This window comes from Gopherus flavomarginatus, chromosome 16 (genome assembly GCF_025201925.1).
Source record: "Gopherus flavomarginatus isolate rGopFla2 chromosome 16, rGopFla2.mat.asm, whole genome shotgun sequence".
NCBI lineage: Eukaryota > Metazoa > Chordata > Testudines > Testudinidae > Gopherus > Gopherus flavomarginatus.
Window position 1 is genome coordinate 1,517,988 of NC_066632.1, and position 19,410 is coordinate 1,537,397.

The 19,410-nt window shown below is 65.3% G+C and overlaps 2 protein-coding genes across 3 annotated transcripts; one reads left to right on the forward strand and one right to left on the reverse strand.

Annotated features, from left to right (window-relative positions):
- Positions 1–207: 207 nt before the first annotated feature.
- On the forward strand, positions 208–5,096 carry SPC24 (SPC24 component of NDC80 kinetochore complex). Of its 2 annotated transcripts, none has more exons than XM_050925685.1 (6): positions 208–255; positions 2,778–2,977; positions 3,637–3,781; positions 3,982–4,074; positions 4,381–4,457; positions 4,796–5,096. In XM_050925685.1, the coding sequence occupies exons 2-6, from the start codon at positions 2,812–2,814 to the stop codon at positions 4,900–4,902; spliced, it is 588 nt and encodes a 195-aa protein (XP_050781642.1). In that variant the 5' UTR covers positions 208–255; positions 2,778–2,811; the 3' UTR covers positions 4,903–5,096. The 2 variants fall into 2 exon arrangements, with proteins under 2 accessions (XP_050781642.1, XP_050781643.1); XM_050925686.1 differs by lacking the exon at positions 208–255 and adding an exon at positions 1,057–1,253.
- On the reverse strand, positions 5,002–14,592 carry KEAP1 (kelch like ECH associated protein 1). Its single transcript, XM_050925684.1, has 6 exons — positions 14,491–14,592; positions 10,678–11,324; positions 7,295–7,980; positions 6,311–6,516; positions 5,840–6,016; positions 5,002–5,699 (listed from the first exon to the last, which is right to left on the reverse strand). The coding sequence occupies exons 2-6, from the start codon at positions 11,218–11,220 to the stop codon at positions 5,533–5,535; spliced, it is 1,779 nt and encodes a 592-aa protein (XP_050781641.1). The 5' UTR covers positions 11,221–11,324; positions 14,491–14,592; the 3' UTR covers positions 5,002–5,532.
- Positions 14,593–19,410: the final 4,818 nt, after the last annotated feature.

The following is a 19,410-nucleotide window of genomic DNA, read 5'->3' on the forward strand; positions in this document are numbered from 1 at the left end:
GCAGGAAGGAGCGCATGCGCAATGAGCAGGGACGGGGCTAATGCTCCCTCCCCTACTGCGCGTGCGTGAAATCGCCAATCCCCCTCCCTCCCCCCGGTCTTTTTTTTCAAAAGCGGCGCGAGCCGGGCGGGCGGGCTCCGATTGGGCGAGGCGGGGCGGGCGGCGGCCGCGCAGGCCAATGGCCAAGCGCCGGGGGCGGGGCGGAGCTGTCTAGGTCCCGCCTCCTCGCCAGAGCGACCGGGGGAGCGGCTGGAGGTGAGCGCGGGGCCCGGACTCTGGATCCCTCCCCCCCCCCCCCGCTGCCCCCCCCCGCCCTGACACCCCCCCCCGGCCCGACCCCCTCCCCGCTCCCTGCCCGACCCCCCCCGCGCGCCGAGCCCCGCCCACTGCCCCCTGGACCCCCCCCCGGTGCCCCCCCGCCTGACGCCCCCCCGGGTCCATCCTCGCTGCCAGGCTCCCCGGGGCTTGGCCCCCCCCCCCCCCCCGCAGACTCTGCGCTTCGGGCCGGGCTCCCCCGCCCGCCCCCCCAGGTTCGCGCTGCGGCTGGAGCCGGCCCGCTGCTCGCCCTGGGTCCGCGGTGGGGCTCGCCCAGCCGGAGTGAAGCGGGGTGCTCGGCGCTGGACGCGTGCTGCAGCCTAGCCGGGGTACCTGCCGTGCGCCTGGCTCGCCGGGGAGCGGCCCCACTGGCCCCGCTTCCCCGTGCGGGGCCGGGCTGCAGGTCCCCACAGCCCGGCGGGCGGGGCTGGCCGAGAGCTCAGCCCAAGCTGCTCTTTCTAGGTGACAAATCTCAGGAGCTGGCCCAGACTCAGGTGTCAGGAGAGGAGCTTTGGGAACAAACTGATAAATTCAGCAGTAATAAGTCACCAGGATCAGACGGTTTGACCCACGCGTCCTGCAGCAATTCACATATGAAACTGCAGAACTAACTGTGGTGTGTAACCTCTGGCTTAAAGCAGCCTCGGGCCCAGCGGCCTGGTGATGCTGATTTTAAAGGAGCCTGGCAACTCCAGGCCGGTTAGCTTCACTTCAGCCCCAGGCAAATGGAGTGACTGGTCAGACACACAGAGATGAGCCTGATTTGCGGCGGGAAGTCAGCAGGGCTCTTGGAAGGGGGAAGCATGCTGCCTCCCCGGCTGCTGGAATTCTCTGGGGAGCTCAACAAACACGCGGACAATGGTGATCCGGCGGATATAGCGTACCTGGACTTTCCGAAAGCCTTTGACAAGCTCCCTCAACAAAGGCTCTGAAGCAAAGTGAGCAGCCATGGGACAAGAGGGAAGGTTCCCTCCTAGATCAGTAACTGGTTAAAGAGAGGAAATAGAGCAGGAATAACTGGCTGGTTTTCAGAATGGAGAGCGGTAAATAGTGGTGTCCCCCAGGGGTCTGTACCGGGCCCAAGGCAGTTAAACATATTCAGAAATGATCTGGGAAAAGGGGTGAACAGTGAGGTGGCAAAATTTGCAGATGATACAAAACTACTCAAGATAGTTACGTCCCAGGCAGACTTTGAAGAGCTGCAAAGAGATCTCACAAAACTGGGTGACTGGGTAACACAATGGCCGATGAAATTCAGTGTTGGTAAGTGCAAAGTAACGCACAGTGGAAAGCGTAATCCCAACTATAGGTACAAAATGAAGGGGTCTAAATGAGCTGGTACTGCTCATCCGCTCAGTGTGCGGCAGCCGTCAGAAAGCGAACAGAATGTTAGGAACCGTTAGGAACGGGAGAGAGAAGAAGCAGAAAATATGTTGCCTCTATATAAATCCATGGGACGCCCACACCTTGAATACTGCGCGCAGACGTGGTCGCCCCATCCCAAAAGAGAGATGACAGAATTGGAAAAGATGCAGAGAAGAGCAGCAGAAATGATGAGGGGGCGGAACAGCTGCCATGTGAGGAGAGATTAGCCAGGCTGGGACTGTTCAGCTTGGACCAGAGCCGACTAAGGGGGGATCTGCGAGAGGGCTGTAAAATCACGTGGATTTTACAGGGAGAGTGAAGCAGGAAGTGCTGTTTACCCCTTCAAGAACTAGGGTCACCCAGTGAAACTAACAGGCAACAAACATAAGGAAGTTCCACTTCACCGACCACACAGTCGGCCTGTGGAACTCACTGCCAGGGGATGTTGTGAAGACCAAAAGTATAACGTGGTTCCAGACAGTGTTAGCTACATTCCTGGAGGCTGGATCCCTCAATGGCTGTTAGCCAGGCTGGCAGGGACACAGCTCCCTGCTCTGAGTATCCCTAAACTCTGCCTGCCAGAATCTGGGACTGGATGGCAAGGGGTGGCTCACTTGATAATCGCTGCTGAAGCAGCTGCCACTGGCTGCTGTCAGAGACAGGCTAGTGGGTTAGCTGGACCGTTAGCCTGACCCAGTCTGGCTGCTCTTAGGTGCTAACTTGCATTCACATGGCCGTAAAGCCGAGCCCTGGGAGACCACGGGGCAGCGAGCGGCTGTGGGCAGTTAACCGGGGAGTGACGCCCTCTCCACAGTGATTCATCATGGCCCTAGAGAGATCCTTGGTAGGGGGATGCTGCATCCCACCCTGGAGGCCTTTTCCACCTCTGCCATCTGTGGGGCCCTAACCGGAGCTGCCTCATGGGGGGGGAGGGGGGCGGGCGGGGGTCATGAAAAGGAGCCATTGAAATGAGTTGGGGGGGTGGCTCAGGCCTGATGGGGCCGGAGGGGACTGTGGGTAAAGGAACAGGGGGCGGGGGGGGGGCAGAATGGGACTGGAAGACGTACAGGGTCTCACACCCTGCTCTTTTACCGCAGTGCCGCTGAGTGTGGGGAGCGACCGCCCACAGCCATGATGAACGAACAAATGCAGGAGATGGAGGAGGTGAGCAAGGAGCTGCTGAAGCTGCTGGCAGCAGGTGGGGCCGGGAACTTGCTGAAGAGAAGCCTGGACAAACAGGAGAAGATGTTTGACAAGCTCCTGGATACGCAGCTGACAGCGGTGCAGCTGGTTAAAGGTAGGTGCTGCCCCTCTGGAGCCGTGTGGGGTGTGGCCCCACTGCAGTTAGCTCAGGCTCTTCCTCTGCCCCCCAGCCCTCTCCCCAGAGTGGGGGGTGCTGCCGAGCCAGGCGGCTCCCTGGAGTACGGTTCTAGCTTGGCTGAAACCCAGCCCGAGGCCTGCAGGCCTCGCTCGCTTGCTCCGTGCCCAGGGAACCAATCAGAGAGCGGCTCAGCTCCCCACAGCGCCAAGATCCATGCGATGGCCAATGGGGGGACCCAGCGCCAGGCTGGACCCGGTGACCCCCCCCCGCTGGGACGCGCCTCCCGCCGTGGGGACCCGGTGAACCCCCCCGCTGGGACGCGCCTCCCGCCGTGGGGACCCGGTGACCCCCCCCCTGCTGGGACGCGCCTCCCGCCGTGGGGACCCGGTGACCCCCCCCTGCTGGGACGCGCCTCCCGCCGTGGGGACCCGGTGACCCCCCCCTGCTGGGACGCGCCTCCCGCCGTGGGGACCCGGTGACCCCCCCTGCTGGGACGCGCCTCCCGCCGCGGGTGGAGGGAGCAGTGTGGCTTGGCTGGGGTCACTCGGCACACGTCGGGCCCCCTCCCCGCTGGTCCCGAGAAGGGCGCGTAGCGCCCCTAGCTCCCGTGCAAAGGCTGCCTCTCCCCCCTGCAGATCTCCTAGCCACGGAGGAGAAGGTGGCTCAGAAGGTCCTGGCGGGGGAAGAGGAGCTGCAGAGCAGCCTGCAGAAGGTGCAGGCGATGGAAGAGGAGCTGCGGAGAGCCAGGGAGGACGACACCAGCCTGAGGGCTGACAGCAGATATCCTTCCTGCCTGGAGCCCCGGCTCGCTCAGCTGCTGCCTGCGGCTAACTGCCCAGTGCTCTGCAGGCCCAGCGCGCCCCTGGGTGAACCCTGAGGCTCAGCCCCAGGCCCGTGCATCTCCCAGGGTGGGTGGGCCTAGCCGGGGGGGCAGGGAGGGGAACCAGTCAGAGCCACGCTTCCTTCACTGCCTGCCATACTGCCTTGCGGAGAGAGCTGGAGGAGCTGAGGGCCGAGCTCGGCCGCCTGCAGGACGACATGGAGGACGACGCTGGCGTGGTCCATTCTGCAACGTGAGTGCGGGGCAGGGAGGGACGTGCCAGCGCCCTGCCCGGCCGAGCCCGGGGCTCTGAGCCGTGCTGCCAGCCGTGGTTAAAGGGCTGGAATATCACACCCGGGCTCTGGGGCTAGGGTTTCGCAGGCAGGCACAGCGCAGCCAGCTGCTCTGGGGATCCCTTCAAGGGCCTGGCTCCCCCGCCAGGCTGCTAGAGGGGCTGAGGTGGGCCTGAGCCCCACCCAAACAGGATCCGGCCTGGGACCCAAGGGCCACGTGCTGGGCCGGGCCGGCAGGGCCAGGTGCTAACAGCTGCATCCCACAGGTACATGGCGCAGCTTTATTACAAGATCAGCCGGATCGACTGGGACTACGAGTGTGAGCACCCGCACATCAAAGGCAGTATCCTTTCGGAGGTGGGGGACACCCGCAGATCAAAGGCAGCATGTTTTGGGGGGGGGAAGAGGGGACACCCACAGATCAAAGGCAGTGTCCTTGGGGGGGGGGGAGAGAGACCTGCAGATCAAAGGCAGTATCCTTTGGGGGGGGAGGTTACACCCGCACATCAAAGGCAGTATCCTTTGGGGGGGCGGGAGAGGGGACACCCACAGATCAAAGGCAGTATCCTTTGGGAGGGGGGACGACACTCGCAGATCAAAGGCAGCATCCTTTCTGGGGGTGGGGGGAACACCCCCCTGGCTAGCAGCCGCATCTCAATTTCCTTACCCGCCTCCCCCCAGTCCATCACGGCCCAGCCATCGCTCAGCCCATCAGCCTGGACAGCAGCCAGCTCTCCCGGTGCTTCGTCAGCGACTACCTGTGGAGCCTGGTGGACACGGCCTGGTGACGCGGCCCCAAGCCAGCCCTGCCGACTGGCTGCGGGTGGGCGGGGAGTGAGGCCGGTTCGGGCCTCGACCGCGGGAGGGAGGACGGACGGACCCCGGGCTAATCACAAAGGGATTTTTTATTCATGTAACAATCAGCGTTTGAAATCATTAAAACCCATCACCCAGCTCGGGCTGGAGCGGGACTGGTAAGAGACACTCGGCTGGTCCGTAACTGCAGCTGCTGCCAACCCTGCTGGGGCTGCTCGTCCGTTTGCTCCCAGAGCCCTGGGGAGAACGTCCCCCCGTCCCCGGCACAGCTGCCCCGGCCAGGGGAGCCGAGCCGAGCCGCCCTGCCTGGCCCAGGAGGCAGAGACCCCGCAGCGCTCCCTGGCCACCTCGCACAGAGGCTCCTCCCGAACAGGGAGGGGGCTGGGAAGACCCCACGTTCCCATCTCTGAACTACAGGGCAGGTGGGGAGGGGGGTGCATTGCTGGGAGGGGGGCAGCACTTCCCTGTCCCCACCCCCCTTGGCACTTGGAAAAACGCTTCCCCCCTAGAGTGGGGGAGCAGCAGGGGGCTGCCCGGCCCGGCTGGTTAACACTGACCCCTGCGCTGGGGGGGTTGAGGAGCCGCCCCAGCCGGGCACAGCGCTAGCAGCAGTCGAGCTGCTGGTCCACCTGCTTGCGGCATGGCTCCATGGTGATGGCCACCCCGACCCCGCTGCGCCCGGACGTCATGCGTGTCACCTCCGTCCAGGTGTCGGTAGCAGGCTCGTAGCACTCCACGCTGTCCAGGAAGGTGTGCCCGTCGTAGCCACCTGCGGAAGGGAGAGGCTGTTGCCATCACTCAGTTCCCGCTACCCCATGCCAGCCAGGAGCAGCTGAACCTGGGTCCCCGAGCTGAGCTCTGCACCTGCCCCGCCAGGACGGGCGTAGGCCAGGGAGCCCCCCGACTCACCCAGCACGTAGATCTTGCCCTGGTGCACGGTGACGCCCAGCGCACTGCGCCGGTGCCCCATTGGGGCGACGAAGGCCCAGCTGTCTGTCTCCACGTCGTAGCGCTCCATGCTGTGGAGCTGGTCCGTGCCGTCGTAGCCCCCCATGGCGTAGATGCAGTTGTTGAGGGCACAGACGCCTGTGGGAACATGGAGCAGCAGGGTCAGCAAGGGGTGGGGGCAGCATGCACCAATCCCAGCCAACGTGGGGGGGCAGGGACCAACACCCCCCTCAATCTGCACAGGCAGCAGCAGCTGAATTAGGCCCAGCTCTGGCATCTGTTTAGGGTCCCTGAGACCCGTCCCCACCCCCTGCAGGGCTGCCAGGCCTAGGGCGAGCCGGTGCCCAGCTCCCCGAGCCGCCACAGCCTGCCTGGGGCAGGGGCAGCGCGCTCCCCACCCTGCCAGCAGAAAGCGCCTGGCCCCTCGCTTACCCGCTCCGCTCCGGATGGTCTGCATGGGGGCGATCATGCGCCACTCGTCCCGCTCCGGGTAGTAGCACTCGGCCGAGCTGAGCCGGCTGGTGCCGTCAAAGCCGCCCACGGCGTAGAGGAGGCGGTTCAGCACGGCCACCCCCACGCCGATCCTGCGTGTCAGCATGGGGGCCACTAGCTGCCACTCGTCCCGCTCCGGCTCATACCTGCAGGGCCAGAGGGCAACGTCGGGCACCAGGGGAGGCAACCAGCTGGAGGAGTGCGCGGGGAGCGGCACGGACCGGGGCCCCGGGCAAAGCTCCCTGCTCCCGAGCTGAGGGGACGGGGGAGGCAGCTGTGCCACTGCCCAGGGCAAGTCCCATCCCCTCTGGGTGCCTCCGGTCCTCGGCCAGCCTTTGGCTAGGCAGGGGCAGGGACTCTCACGAGGCACCAGCGCCATGGACACCTGGGTCCTGCCCCTGGTTCATGGGGCCCGGGACACCTGGGTCCCAATCTTGGGCTTTGTCACTGGCTTGGGAGGGTCCGGGACGCCTGGGTCCCCATCCTCAGCTCTGTCACTGGCTTTGGGCGGGGTGGGGGGGCCAGGATGCCTGGGCTCTGTCACTGACTTGTGGGGGGCCCGGGATGTCTAGGTCCCCATCCTGGCCTGTGTCACTGGCTTGGGGGGGCCCGGGAGGCCTAGGTCCCCATCCTGGGCTCTCATGCTTGGGGGTCCAGGATGCCTGGGTCCCCATCCTGGGCTCTATCACTGGCTTGTGGGGGGCCCGGGACACCTGGGTCCCCATCCAGGGCTCTGTCACTGGCTTGTGGGGGGGGCAAGACGCCTGGGTCCCCATCCTGGGCTCTCATGCTTGGGGGTCCAGGATGCCTGGGTCCCCATCCTGGGCTCTGTCACTGGCTTGGGGGGGGTGCCGGAACGCCTGGGTCCCCATCCTGGGCTCTGTCACTGGCTTGGGGGGCCCGATCACCCAGGGGCCACATCACCTCTCCACGCTGTTGTGGTGGATGCAGCCGTGCGAGCCACCCACGGCGTAGATCAGGCCGTCGATGACGCCCACGCCGATGCGGTTGCGAGGGACGCTCATGGGGGCGCAGGGCGACCACTGGTTGGTCATGGGGTTGTAGCAGTCGAGGGCATTGGAGTCCATGTTGCCGTCAGGCGAGTTGTTCCGCCCCCCGACGGCGTAGAGGAGCCCCCCGACCACGCAGCCGGCCAGCCCGCTGCGGGGCACCTGCAGGTCCGCCAGCCGGAGCCAGGAGCCGTCGCAGGGGTTGTAGGCTTCCAGGTAGCTGAGCGACTGGCGGAAGTACCCACCGGCCGTGTAGATGAGCTGGCCCACCTTGGGGGCACGCGTGGCCATGCCCTTGGTGGGCTTGTGCAGGGTGAGCTCCTGGAAGATCTGGGCCAGGTAGTCCTTGCAGCGGGCGTCCGCCTGCAGGAGCTCGCACTTCTGCAGCTGGGTCTGCAGGAAGTGGGGGGTGAGCGAGTGGCAGCGCACGGCCTGCAGCAGGGCCTGCACGTACAGCCGCCGGCTGGCGCAGTCGTACTGCACCCAGTTGATGCAGGCGTGGAAAACCTCGGACTCGCAGCGCACGTTCAGCTCGTCCCGGCTGATCAGCGTCACCAGCTGGCAGTGCGAGAGGTTGAAGAACTCCTCCTGCTTGACCACCTGGGGGGGAGAGGCCGTGACTGGGGGGCGCATGGGGACAGGCGGGGGGGGGGGAAGAATAACTGCTACTGCAGGCTGCAGCCACTAGAGGGTGCTGCCATCACAGGCATGGGAGCAGGGTCAAGGCAGAGCCCAGCGCAGGGGGTCCCTCCAGTAACAGGGGGGCGGGGGCTTTGCAGCCCCGTCTCTCCTGTGGGGGAACCCTTGATAAATCAGACACCACCACCACCATCCCAGTCCATTCCCCTCCCCCCAGCAATGTGCACATGGAGGCAGCTGGGGCAAAGGGCCCCAAGGCAGGATGGGGGGGTCTGCTCTGCCTCCACGTGGGCCCCTTGGGAGCGGTGCGGGCTGGGGCAGCACAGGGAGGGAGCCCCACCCAGGGTCTGTTTTCTGGGTTTTGCCCTACGCCTGCAGCTCTGCCTGGGTTCCTGCTGCCTGCCCCCAACTCAGCCCCACACCCACCCCCGCAGGCCCAGGCTTCACTGCAGCCCACCCCCTCAGCTAGGGGCCAGATCCTGACAGGGAAGGGACATTCCCCCCACCCTCTACCACTAAACCCAGCAGCTGGATTGTTCCCCCCGCACCGCAGCTGCAGCCTCGTTCACCCCACGGCCCAGCCCCCTTTCTCAGGCCTGAGGCCACAGCTAATGGGGCCTGTGACCAGTTCCCAGAGGTGCACCTGCCTACACCTGACCTGATCCCTGGAACTGGGATGTGCAAAGACCCGGGTGAGCCCTGCATGGATGTCACCCTCCTGCGGGGGTGGGGGTGCTGGGTCACTGCATGGGGGGATTTGTGGGACCTGGTTGGGTTGGAGACCTGGTGCCACACGCTGACCAGGGCTTGTGGCCCGGAAGCTGACGGAGCTGCACAGGGGAGGCCGGCAGGAGTTTGGAGACCATAGGTCTGGGGATGAAGAGCCCCCAAAGGCAGTGGCTGAACCTGGGGCCTGGCCCAGGGAGATTTGGATAAACCCAACATGGAGGGAGCAGCAGCACCCCTGCAAGGGAGCTCAAAGACCCACAGGGCAACAGAGTGCACGTGGGCAGGGGCGTGAGAACAGGGGTGTGTCCAGCACCGCAGGGCTGCCCAGCCCTCCCACAGACCCGCGGGACTGAGCATTCGGAGCAAGGCAACCACCGGGGCGCTGGCCAATGGGCTCCCAGCCCAGGCACCTCCTGCTGAACGCGCCTGGGCTCGATTCTTCTTCTGTTTGTCCTAGAATCTCCCCCCCTGCCGCCCCACTGGGGGTGGGCCAGTGGGGCGGCAGGGGGGGAGATTCTGGAACAAACAGAACCCTTGCAAACCCCGCTGGAAGCCGAAGGGCTGAGACTGGGGCAGGATTCGCACCTGAAGCTGTTTGCCCCACTTCCGGCTCCACTCGCTGGGCAGGCACCGGAGGGGGTTGGGGGGGTTCCCCACCATCTCAGCCCCATGGAGTCGCTCTCCCTGGCAGAGCCGAGGGCCAGGACAAGCCCTGCCAGGGAGCAAGAAGCTGAGACGGGAGGTGCCAGGCAAAATACAAATATCTCGGCGGGGGGGGGGCTCAGCAAGCAGCTACGTGCAGCAGGGCGGGATGAGGGGCAGCCCCCACCCAGCTCCGCGGGGAGATGAGTCAGGCCTGCTCAGGCGGAACCTCCCTGGAGCCGGGTGCTGGGACCAAGGCAGCCAGCAGGGGCCAAGCTGAGCCCGGGGGTGGCTGAGACCCAGGCAAGGCAGGGCAGGGGGACGGCCAGGCAGGTTTCCCCTGCCGGGGGCTGAGGGAAGTCCCAGAGAAGTGAGGCTGTCGCTGGTGAGCGAGGCCTGGTCAGGGAGTCAGGGGGCCTGGGCTGCAGCTGAGGGGGCTACACAAGGGGGGGGGAGGTTGGCAGGACCCCAGCCCAGTTTCAAACTCAAAGGCGTTGGGGTGGTGCAGGAGAACTCCCCGCGCACCCCTGCTGGGGCCATCTCCCAGCCCAGAGAGGACGTGACGCTGCTTGGAACCGGGCTAAGGACCCCTGTGGGGCCGGGCCGGGTGATGGGAAAGGAACTGAGACCCGGCTCCGTTCTGCCTCCAAGGGGAAGAGAGGCCAAGTGGGAATTCGCTGGTATTCTGATAGGCCGTGCAGGGACTAGGGCTTGGGACAGGGGTTACCGAGGGGTTTAATTGCTGCTCCACAGTGAATGCCTGGGCCCCTGTCAGGAGGCCGGGGTGAGGACAGGCCTGCGGAGGGGCTCAGCAGCTGTCACGGGGACTGACAGAGCCGGAGATCCACCCAGACGGACCCACAGCAGCTTGGCCGGGTGGAGCCCAGGCTCAGCCGCATGGCCCATGTTGGAGCCTTCGCTGCTTTACGCCAACCGGGGGCCGTTCCAGGGCCGGCGGCTAAGGAGCCTGTGTCTGCTTGGGGAACGCGGCTGGGGGTCACTGCCAGTCCTGGCTGAGCCACGCTGGTCCCTGCAGGGGCCAGGGCTGGATCCGGAGTCAGGCTCAGCCGGACCCACAGGGCAGAGCTCAGGGCAGGCAGCAGGAGGGCTGGAGCCCAGAGGCTCAGCCTCGGAGGTGGTGAGGCGCGTGGCCAGGCCTGCGGGAAGAGCAGGTCCCCTGGGGGCTCTGGCAGGCCGAGGGGCTCCTGCCAGGGGGGCTAGAAAGCCAGGGGTAGCACCAGGCCAGGGCTCTATGACGCACCCCATCCCACAGCCCCGGCCGCTCACCTCGCCGAAGTTCATGTAGATGTACTCGCGGGCCCGCTGGTGCAGCTCGGTGCAGCCGATCTGCTCGGCGAAGTTGGCGATGCCAATGGCGTTACTGGGGTCCAGCTGCTGCACCAGGAAGTCGCAGCAGGCCTTGACCACGCTGTCGATCTGGTACATGACGGCTCCGTTCATGACGTGCACCACGCACTTCTCGCCCACCGAGATGGAGGCCGTGTAGGCGAACTCGATGAGCCGCTCCATCACCTTGGGGTGGATGCCCTCGATGGGCACCACCTCCATGGCCTGCTCCCGCAGCCCCGTGGTGAACATGGCCTTGAAGACGGGGCTGGAGGAGGCCAGCACCACCTTGTGGGCCTGGAAGTCGGCCGGGGGGGCGTCCTGGTAGCGCACCCGCAGGGTGACGTCACACAGCTGCTGGTTCAGACGCAGCTGGTTCATGATGCCGAAGGCCTGCTTGGTGTGCTCCTCCAGGGTGTAGCTGAACGAGCGGTGCCCGTGGTGAGACGGCGTCACCTCCGCCTTGCACTCCGGTGCGTACATCACCGAGGCCGGCGGGGGCGCATCGCAGGGGACAACTGAGCTGGAGGGGGGGCTAGGCCAGCAGGAGCCTTAGTGAGCCCTGGGGCACCACAGCAATGCCACACCTGCACGGGGAGGGAGACACAGGCTTAGACGGGGCCCCCACCCCTCAGCCCAGGGGCCAGCCCGGCTCAGACCGAGGGGCTCTCTCCACACCGGGCAATCAGGAGCCTGACCCCCTGTACGGCCAGCCGCAGCCCCCAACGAGCCAGGCCAGAGGGGCCCCGAGGCTCCCCCTTGGGAGCTGCGTTGGTGGTGGTGGATCTGAGCATGAACGAAGAGGAATCACCGGTAACGAGGGTCCAGCTCAGCCGTGAGGCGAGGTCTGGGCCACGGGCACCTAGTGCAGCCGGGGACCCCAACAATTCAGCAGGGTCAGGAAAAAGGTCTGCAGGGCTGAAGCTCACCCCCAGCAGCCCCCTATGCAGCACTGGAGCCCAGCCCCCCCATACAACCCCCCTCCCCCAGCTCTGTGCAGCTGTCACTGACTGGAAGCGAACCCAGCTCATTCCCCACTAACCAGGCTATAAACACAGACTCTGGACCCCAGACCCAGCCCCTCCGATTGGCCCCCCCAGAAGGGGGGGTGTCACACTGACACAGTCACTGCCCAGAGGGGACCTGCCCCGAGCACTAACACAGGGGGTTGTTTGGGCTGGATCGGGGGTAGGGAGGCTGCAGCTAATACAGGTAACTTCAGACAGGCCCACCCCCCTACCCACACACGCCAGACCCCCCATTGCTTGGCTTAGACTCAGATCGGGTGGGCTGCACCTAGCACCGCGGGGCCTGAGACACAGATGGCGGGGACTGGGAGCTACCGTAATACACCTAATAACGTACAGCGCCTAGCACCGTGGGGGCCTGGGAGCTACCGTAACACACCTAATAACGTTCAGTGCCTAGCACTGTGGGGGCTGGGAGCTACCATAATACACCTAATAACATTCAGCACCTAGCGCCGTGGGGGCTGGGAGCTACCATAATACACCTAATAACATACAGCGCCCAGCGCCGTGGGGGCTGGGAGCTACCATAATACACCTAATAACATACAGCGCCCAGCGCCGTGGGGGCTGGGAGCTACCATAATACACCTAATAACATACAGCACCTAGCACTGTGGGGCCTTGTTCATGGCTTGGGGGGGGGCACCTGGGAGCTACCATAATACACCTAATAAATGATGTCCACCTCCAAACACGCTGAGCATCCCCCTCACTGACTCACAAGGATCATTTCTGCTCTCAAGGTCTCTGTCTGTCCCATCCCCCGGGCCCAGATCTGCCCAATGCTAATTGGCAGCCCGCTTGGATTCGGAGCCCAGGCCAGAGGGCAGAATTTCCCCATCCCAGCTAACCTCTGCCCTAGTCTGTGCATCATGGTAGCACCTGGAGACCTCGGCCCTGTTGTGCCAGGTGCTCCCCAGGCTGCGAGTGACAGTCCCTGCCCCAAAGAGTCACAGTCTTGACAGACACCAGGTGGGAGGGTAAACTGAGGCACAGAGAGGGGACATGACTTCCCAAGTTCATCCAGCAGGCCAATGGCAGCGCTGGGGATGGAACCCAGGTGTCCTGAGTCCCAGCCCAGTGTCCTAGCCACAGGTCATGCTGGGCACTGGGTGTCTGTTAGATTCTGCTTTGTGTGCGGCTCCCCAGGAGCAGAAAACCTGCATCAGAGCTCTGACAGGAACGTGGATCCCGTCCACCCCACTCAGCCTATGCTGTCCTGAGGGCCCAGCGTGGCTCACAAGCCAGGGGAGCATCCAGCATGGGTGCTGGCAGGGAGAGATCAGGCCTCTCATGCTTCAGCTCAAGAGAAACGTCCATTAGGTGTTAACAGCGTGGGGCCTATGACACAGCTGAGCCAATCTGATGCCATCCAGCAGGGGGCAGCAAGCAGTGCAGGTCCCTGTTCCTCACTCACACACTAATTAGCACAGTACCATAACCCCCATTATATAGATGGGGAAACCGAGGCACAGAGAGGGGCAGGAGTTTGCCCAAAGCCAGGAATAAAGGTCAGGAGTTCTGACTCCCAGCACCCCCTGCTCTAACCCACTAGGCCCCAGCCTCCTCCCTGGGCCAGGATTGGAACCCAGGAGTCATGAATCCCAGCCCCCAACCCACTAGGCCCTAGCTCTCCCAGGGCCACACCTGGAACCCAAGAGTCCTGAATCCCAGTCCCCTATCCTCTAACTCACTAGGCCCTAGCCCCCTGCCAGGGCCACGGTTGGAACCCAGGAGTCCTGGCTCCTGTCCCCGAAGCCCCCTACCTGCTCCCAGGACAACCCCCCCCAACAGCCTGGTGCATCACCCAGCCCGCACCCACCCAGGCCCAGGGAATTCGGGGGTGGGGGGAGGCAGCGTGTGGCAGGGGGAGCCCCAGCACCAAGACAACGTGTTGCAATTTCACTGATGCAGCCAGAAATGGAAAATATTAACCAGGCCGCGCCGCCCCCCCGCGTGGGCAGCCCCCCCGCCCAGGGAGCCGGGCATGGGAGTTGTAAACAAGGTCCCTGCACGGAGGGGGGCAGGGCTGAGCCACCGAATCGGTGACCCCCCCCCAGCTCCGCTCACACACGTAGGTATTTCGGGCACCTTCATCTAACGAATGTGGGGGGAGGGGGTTAACCCCAAATCCAGGAATAATCCCCCAGCAGCCAGACACCCACCCCCGGAACCCGAAGGCTCTTGGGGGGCCAGTGGAGCGGTAACGAGAAAGGCTGCAGGGGGGCATAGCCTGGGGGGTGGGGATCCCCCCAATCTAGGAACCTTCATTCGCCAGCCCCCCGTGAGAGCTACACATCCACCCCCCTCCCCCACACGGTCCAATACACCCCAACCCCCCCGCCAAACAGCTGGTTAAAGCTACCGAGACAAAGCGCCACCTGGGCCCAGACGGGGGGGGTTCGGCCGCGACCCCCCCCCCGCTTCTCCTTCCACCGCTCCCAGCTCAATGGACCCCCCCAAAATTCATCTCAGGCCCTCGCTCCCCCTCTCAGGATTTGGGGGTCTTACCCCCACACTTCACGGGGGGGTCCGTGGCATTTCCGGGAGGAGCCCAGGCTGGGGGGGCTGGGGATCCTAGTGCAGCCTGCGGGGGATTCCCCCCTCTCCAGACTGAGGGGGGGGCAGTTGATGCCCTGCCCCGGAGCCCGGCTGGGAGGATCCCCACGAGCGCGGGGGGGCGGGGAAGAAGGGGTCCCCTCTCGCCGGGGGGTCCACTGACCTAGCCATGGCCCCGGCCACTGCCCTCCTGGTCCGCCCGCTCGTCCCGGGCGGCCCCGGCTCGGCTCCTCCATGGCGCAGGCTGGGGCTGGGGGGGAAGGAGCGGCGCGGGGGGGGCGGGGGAGTCACCGTGACTAAGCAGAGCCTGGCCGCTGTCAGAATAAGAGTCCCCGGGTTCCCCGCCCCCCCGGCCGGATGGAACGCGGCGGCCGCGGCGTTCGGGTTCGAGGAAGCGGCGCATCCGCTGCGGGGCGGGCTGAGCGGGGAGCCCGGGGCCCGAGCCCGGGCGCAGGGAGCAGGCTGGAGGCCTTTCCGGCACGCCCCTCCCCCCTCCGTTTTGGGGGGCGGGCGGGTGTCGCTTGTGTCCCTGTGACTGGCCCCCCTCGCCGGCCGGGCCCACGCCCCACGCAGCTCCTGGGTGCGGGTGGCGCTGCCCTTCGCCCTCCCCGGGGAGATGCACCTGGAAGGGGACTTTGTACCCGGACAGAGAACGTGGCCCTGCAGCCAGGCGCTCCCAGGATCCCCTGCTCTGTCCCCCCCTCCGGCCCTTTCACTGGAGGGGCTCAAATTACCGGGGAATGGGGCAGGGGCCTGGCCCCTCTGGGGGGCACCAGCTCCCATCTAGCCCTAGGGCAGGGACTGGCTGGCTCCAGGGGTGGGGAATGGGGTAGGGGCTTGTCCCCTCTGGGGGGTGCTGGCTCCTATCCGGTCCCAGGGCAGGGACTGGCTGGCTCCAGGGGTGGGGAATGGGGCAGGGGCCTGTCCCCTCTGGGGGGTGCTGGCTCCTATCCGGCCCCAGGGCAGGGACTGGCTGGCTCTGGGGGTGGGGGATGGGGTAGGAGCCTGTCCCCTCCGGGGGGCACCAGCTCCCATCTAGCCCTAGGGCAGGGACTGGCTGGCTCTGGGGGTGGGGGATGGGGCAGGGGCCTGTCCCCTCTGGGGGGCGCTGGCTCCTATCCGGCCCCAGGGCAGGGACTGGCTGGCTCTGGGGGTGGGGGATGGGGCAGGGGCCTGTCCCCTCTGGGGGGCGCTGGCTCCCGTCACTGGCCTTACTCCTGTCTGGGGCCCACGTGAACTGAGTTTGCAGGGTCTCAGTCCAGCACAGAGGGCACCAGCTCACTGTGCTGAGAGCCTAATGGGCCATGGAGCCTGAGATCCCATGGGAGAGCGGTTCCTGAGGGCGGGGGGGGCTGATCTGGGAATGCCCCAGCGGGCAGTGGAGGGTCTGTTTTACAGCCCCCTCTCCTCAGTGCAGAGCGGGGGGATTTAATAGGCCTGTGGAATGGAGGCGGCCGGACTTTGTGGGACATGCCCTGCCCCGAACACTGGTGGTCATGTGATTCTGAAAGTTAAAGTGGGGGGAGTAAAGAGGGGGCACCCAGGATCCCCCCTCCCACCTTGGAGGGTTGAAAAGCCATTTGGGTCTCGAGCGAGTGCACGGGCCCGACTCATTCCCCTCTCTGTCTGCTGGGAGCCACCCACACTGCTGGGCCCCTTCTTCCAGCCTCTGGCCCCATCCTGTCCGGCAGGGTAACTCCCCAGTCACCCCGGAGAGCAGGGAGACGAACCCAGCCCCCTTCTTCCTGCTGGACTCGCCTGCCCCTCTTTGAAGAGAGGTCAGGGCCTCAGCTCAGGCCCTCGCTGCCAGAAACACTGACAGCTGCATCTCGGCACCAGGCGAGGGATCCCTGTATAAACAGTCTTCATGGTGCCCCTCAGAGGTGGCTGCATCTCTGCGGCAGCTGTGGTGCACACAGAGCTCTGGCGGCACAGCGCCCCCTCTGGGTGACGCAGGCACAGTGGCAGCCGGAGCCATGTCCAGCCACTTGTGGCTGAGACTGCCCGGGGTTGCTGGTGCCAGGTACTTCCCATGCTCCCTGCCCATATACCTGTGTGCCCCTGTGCCTGGTGCCCGGGTTTCAAGCCCTGCAAACCCTCCAATATCCTCGTACCGTGTTTGCGGATCACAGATTGGATCCAGATACAAATGTATCTGCGCAGGACTCTACCACTGCTCGGGTGACAGGCCCTGCCCTTGGCCGCATTTTCCCTGCCAAGCCTGGTGCCCCACATGTGGGGGGCAGCAAAGCAGGAGTCAGGACTGAGCCTTTGGGCATTTGGGACAGGTGGATTTTCACTCAAGAGGACATGATGCTTCGAGGTCACAGCACTGGGGAGAGAACCCAGCAGTCCTGGCTCCAACCCCCTCCCCTTGTTCTAACCTATTGGACCCCACTCCCCTCCCCAGCTCAGGAAGGGGAATGGGGTCTAGTGGTAAAAACAGGGGTGGGGAGAGGCCTGGGAGCCAGGACTCCTGGGTTCTCTCCCCAGATCTGGGAGGGGAGCGGGGTCTGGGGGGTTAGAGCAGGGGGGGCTGGGAGCCAGGACTCCTGGGTTCTCTCCCCAGCTCTGGGAGGGGAGCGGGGTCTGGGGGGTTAGAGCAGGGGGGGCTGGGAGCCAGGACTCCTGGGTTCTCTCCCCAGCTCTGGGAGGGGAGCGGGGTCTGGGGGGTCAGAGCAGGGAGGGCTGGGAGCCAGGACTCCTGGGTTCTCTCCCTGGCTCTGGGAGGGGAGTGGGGTCCAGTGGTTGGAACAGGGTAGGCGAGGCTGGACAGGGTCAGTGCCCTGTGATCCCACAGCGGGGAGCTGGGTGAGGATGTGGGAAGTGAAGGGTGAGGGGAGTCCCCAGGATTTACTCCCCAGGTGCCTGTGCTGGAAGTTAATGACCCGGGCTCCGGGGTTGGGGCAGGTTCAGAGCTGGGTGGGGGCAGGAGGCTGCAGGGGGCCGGCCGTTCCTGGCCCCGCCCATGGGGCGCTCACCCCCCACCTCGACCCTCCCAACCCCCCCATGTCATGTCAGCTTCTGCCCAGCCAGCCGGTCAATACAGGCACCAATGCGAGAGCGCCACCTGGCGTGAGGATCCTGCACTGCAGGGAGCATCCGCAGATGGGCTCAGCAGACTCCAGCAGCGGGGCCTAATGGGTAGAAAGGGAGCCAGGACGCCTGGGTTCTATCCCCGTTCTGTGAGGTGATGGAGGGTCTGGGAGCCAGGACTCCTGGGTTCTCTCCCTGGCTCTGGGAGGGGAGTGGGGGCTAGTGGTTAGAGAGGTGGGCTGGGAGCCAGGATGCCTGGGTTCTGTTAAACGTTCTCTCGCTGGGTGACTCAGAGGGCCTGGGACTTGGATTTCATACTTGCCCTTGAGGTGTCAGGTTCTGAGCGATGTGCTAGAAATCACCAGGGGCCTCAAAACCGCCCATGGGGTCCCTCCTTCCAGGTCACCCCACCTCAGCTATTCCCCAGGGACATCGAGGGCAGCAGCCCTCAGCCACCACTTGACCTGGCCACGGGCTGGGCCACTGCAGCCACTCCCCTCGGGCCTGAAGTCTCCTGATTAATGGTTCCAGCCGCTGCCTCCCTGCCAGCTCTCAGGAGCGACCCAGCTATTGGTGCCCGCTGTGGGTGCCTGCTGGTAACTCTACCAAGGCCAGGGTGTTGCACCCAGCGGGGGAGCCCGAAAGTGGGACTGGGAGCCCGAAGGACTCGCTGCCATAATAGTGGGAGCAGGAAATCTGTTCGTTGTTCCACGTGGGATGGGGTGGGCAAAAACCCCCCGACTGCAGGAAAACCCGAAGTCACTCGTCAGGTGGCGTAACAGAATTTCAACAACGTCCAGCAAACTGGTCTCCTCCTTCACTTTAGATGAGGCTGAATCCTGACCTTTATGCGCGGGATGGGGAGATTTGATGTCTGTGATGACAGGAGCTGGTTTAAGCACTGTCTAGCCAGGGGCCAAGTGGGGGCGTGGGGACCCTGATCTCCTTATCAGTGGCCTGGACTAGAGTTACCGGCTGAACGGGCAGATGCAAGGGGATCAATATTGATTATGGGGAAGAGCCCCACACACTGAACCCCCGTCCCACCCCCTTCTGAGACCCACACCCATCCCGCCACTGAAAAAGCGCCTCCTAGCGCTGCCCTGGGGCACGTCATAACACACAGCGAAGGGCAGAGGCCGCGATCCTTGGGGACAAAACCTCTGTCGGACCCGCCCTTCTCTGCATTTCATGCCCCCCCCACGCGGGGGCAGCTGGGAGGTGAGTGACCCCAACTCTGTCCCTGAATGACCGCAGGGTACAGGCCTTCGGGCCATTCCCCAGCTGGCCACAAGAGGGCGCTCCGATATAGCTCAGGGAGCCACTGGGGGACACTATCCATGGGCCAGAGAGATGGGGGGGGCGGAGTGAGTCCTGCCCCCCAGCTCCACTGCTGTCCCCCCTGGGCTCCCTCCACTCTGCCAGTGGCTCTCAGTCCAGACCTGCAGCCCCCTGCTATCCCAGTCCTCCCCCCCAGCTCAGCCAGTGCCCCTCCCCCCGACCCGCAGCCCCCTGCTATCCCAGTCCTCCCCCCAGCTCAGCCAGTGCCCCTCCCCCCGACCCGCAGCCCCCTGCTATCCCAGTCCTCCCCCCAGCTCAGCCAGTGCCCCTCCCCCCGACCCGCAGCCCCCTGCTATCCCAGTCCTCCCCCCAGCTCAGCCAGTGCCCCTCACCCCCAACCCACAGCTCCCTGCTATCCCAGGCCTCCCCCCCAGCTCAGCCAGTGCCCCTCCCCCCGACCCGCAGCCCCCTGCTATCCCAGTCCTCCCCCCCAGCTCAGCCAGTGCCCCTCCCCCCGACCCGCAGCCCCCTGCTATCCCAGTCCTCCCCCCAGCTCAGCCAGTGCCCCTCCCCCCGACCCGCAGCCCCCTGCTATCCCAGTCCTCCCCCCCAGCTCAGCCTGTGCCCCTCACCCCCAACCCACAGCCCCCTGCTATCCCAGTCCTCCCCCCAGCTCAGCCAGTGCCCCTCCCCCCGACCCGCAGCCCCCTGCTATCCCAGTCCTCCCCCCCAGCTCAGCCAGTGCCCCTCCCCCCGACCCGCAGCC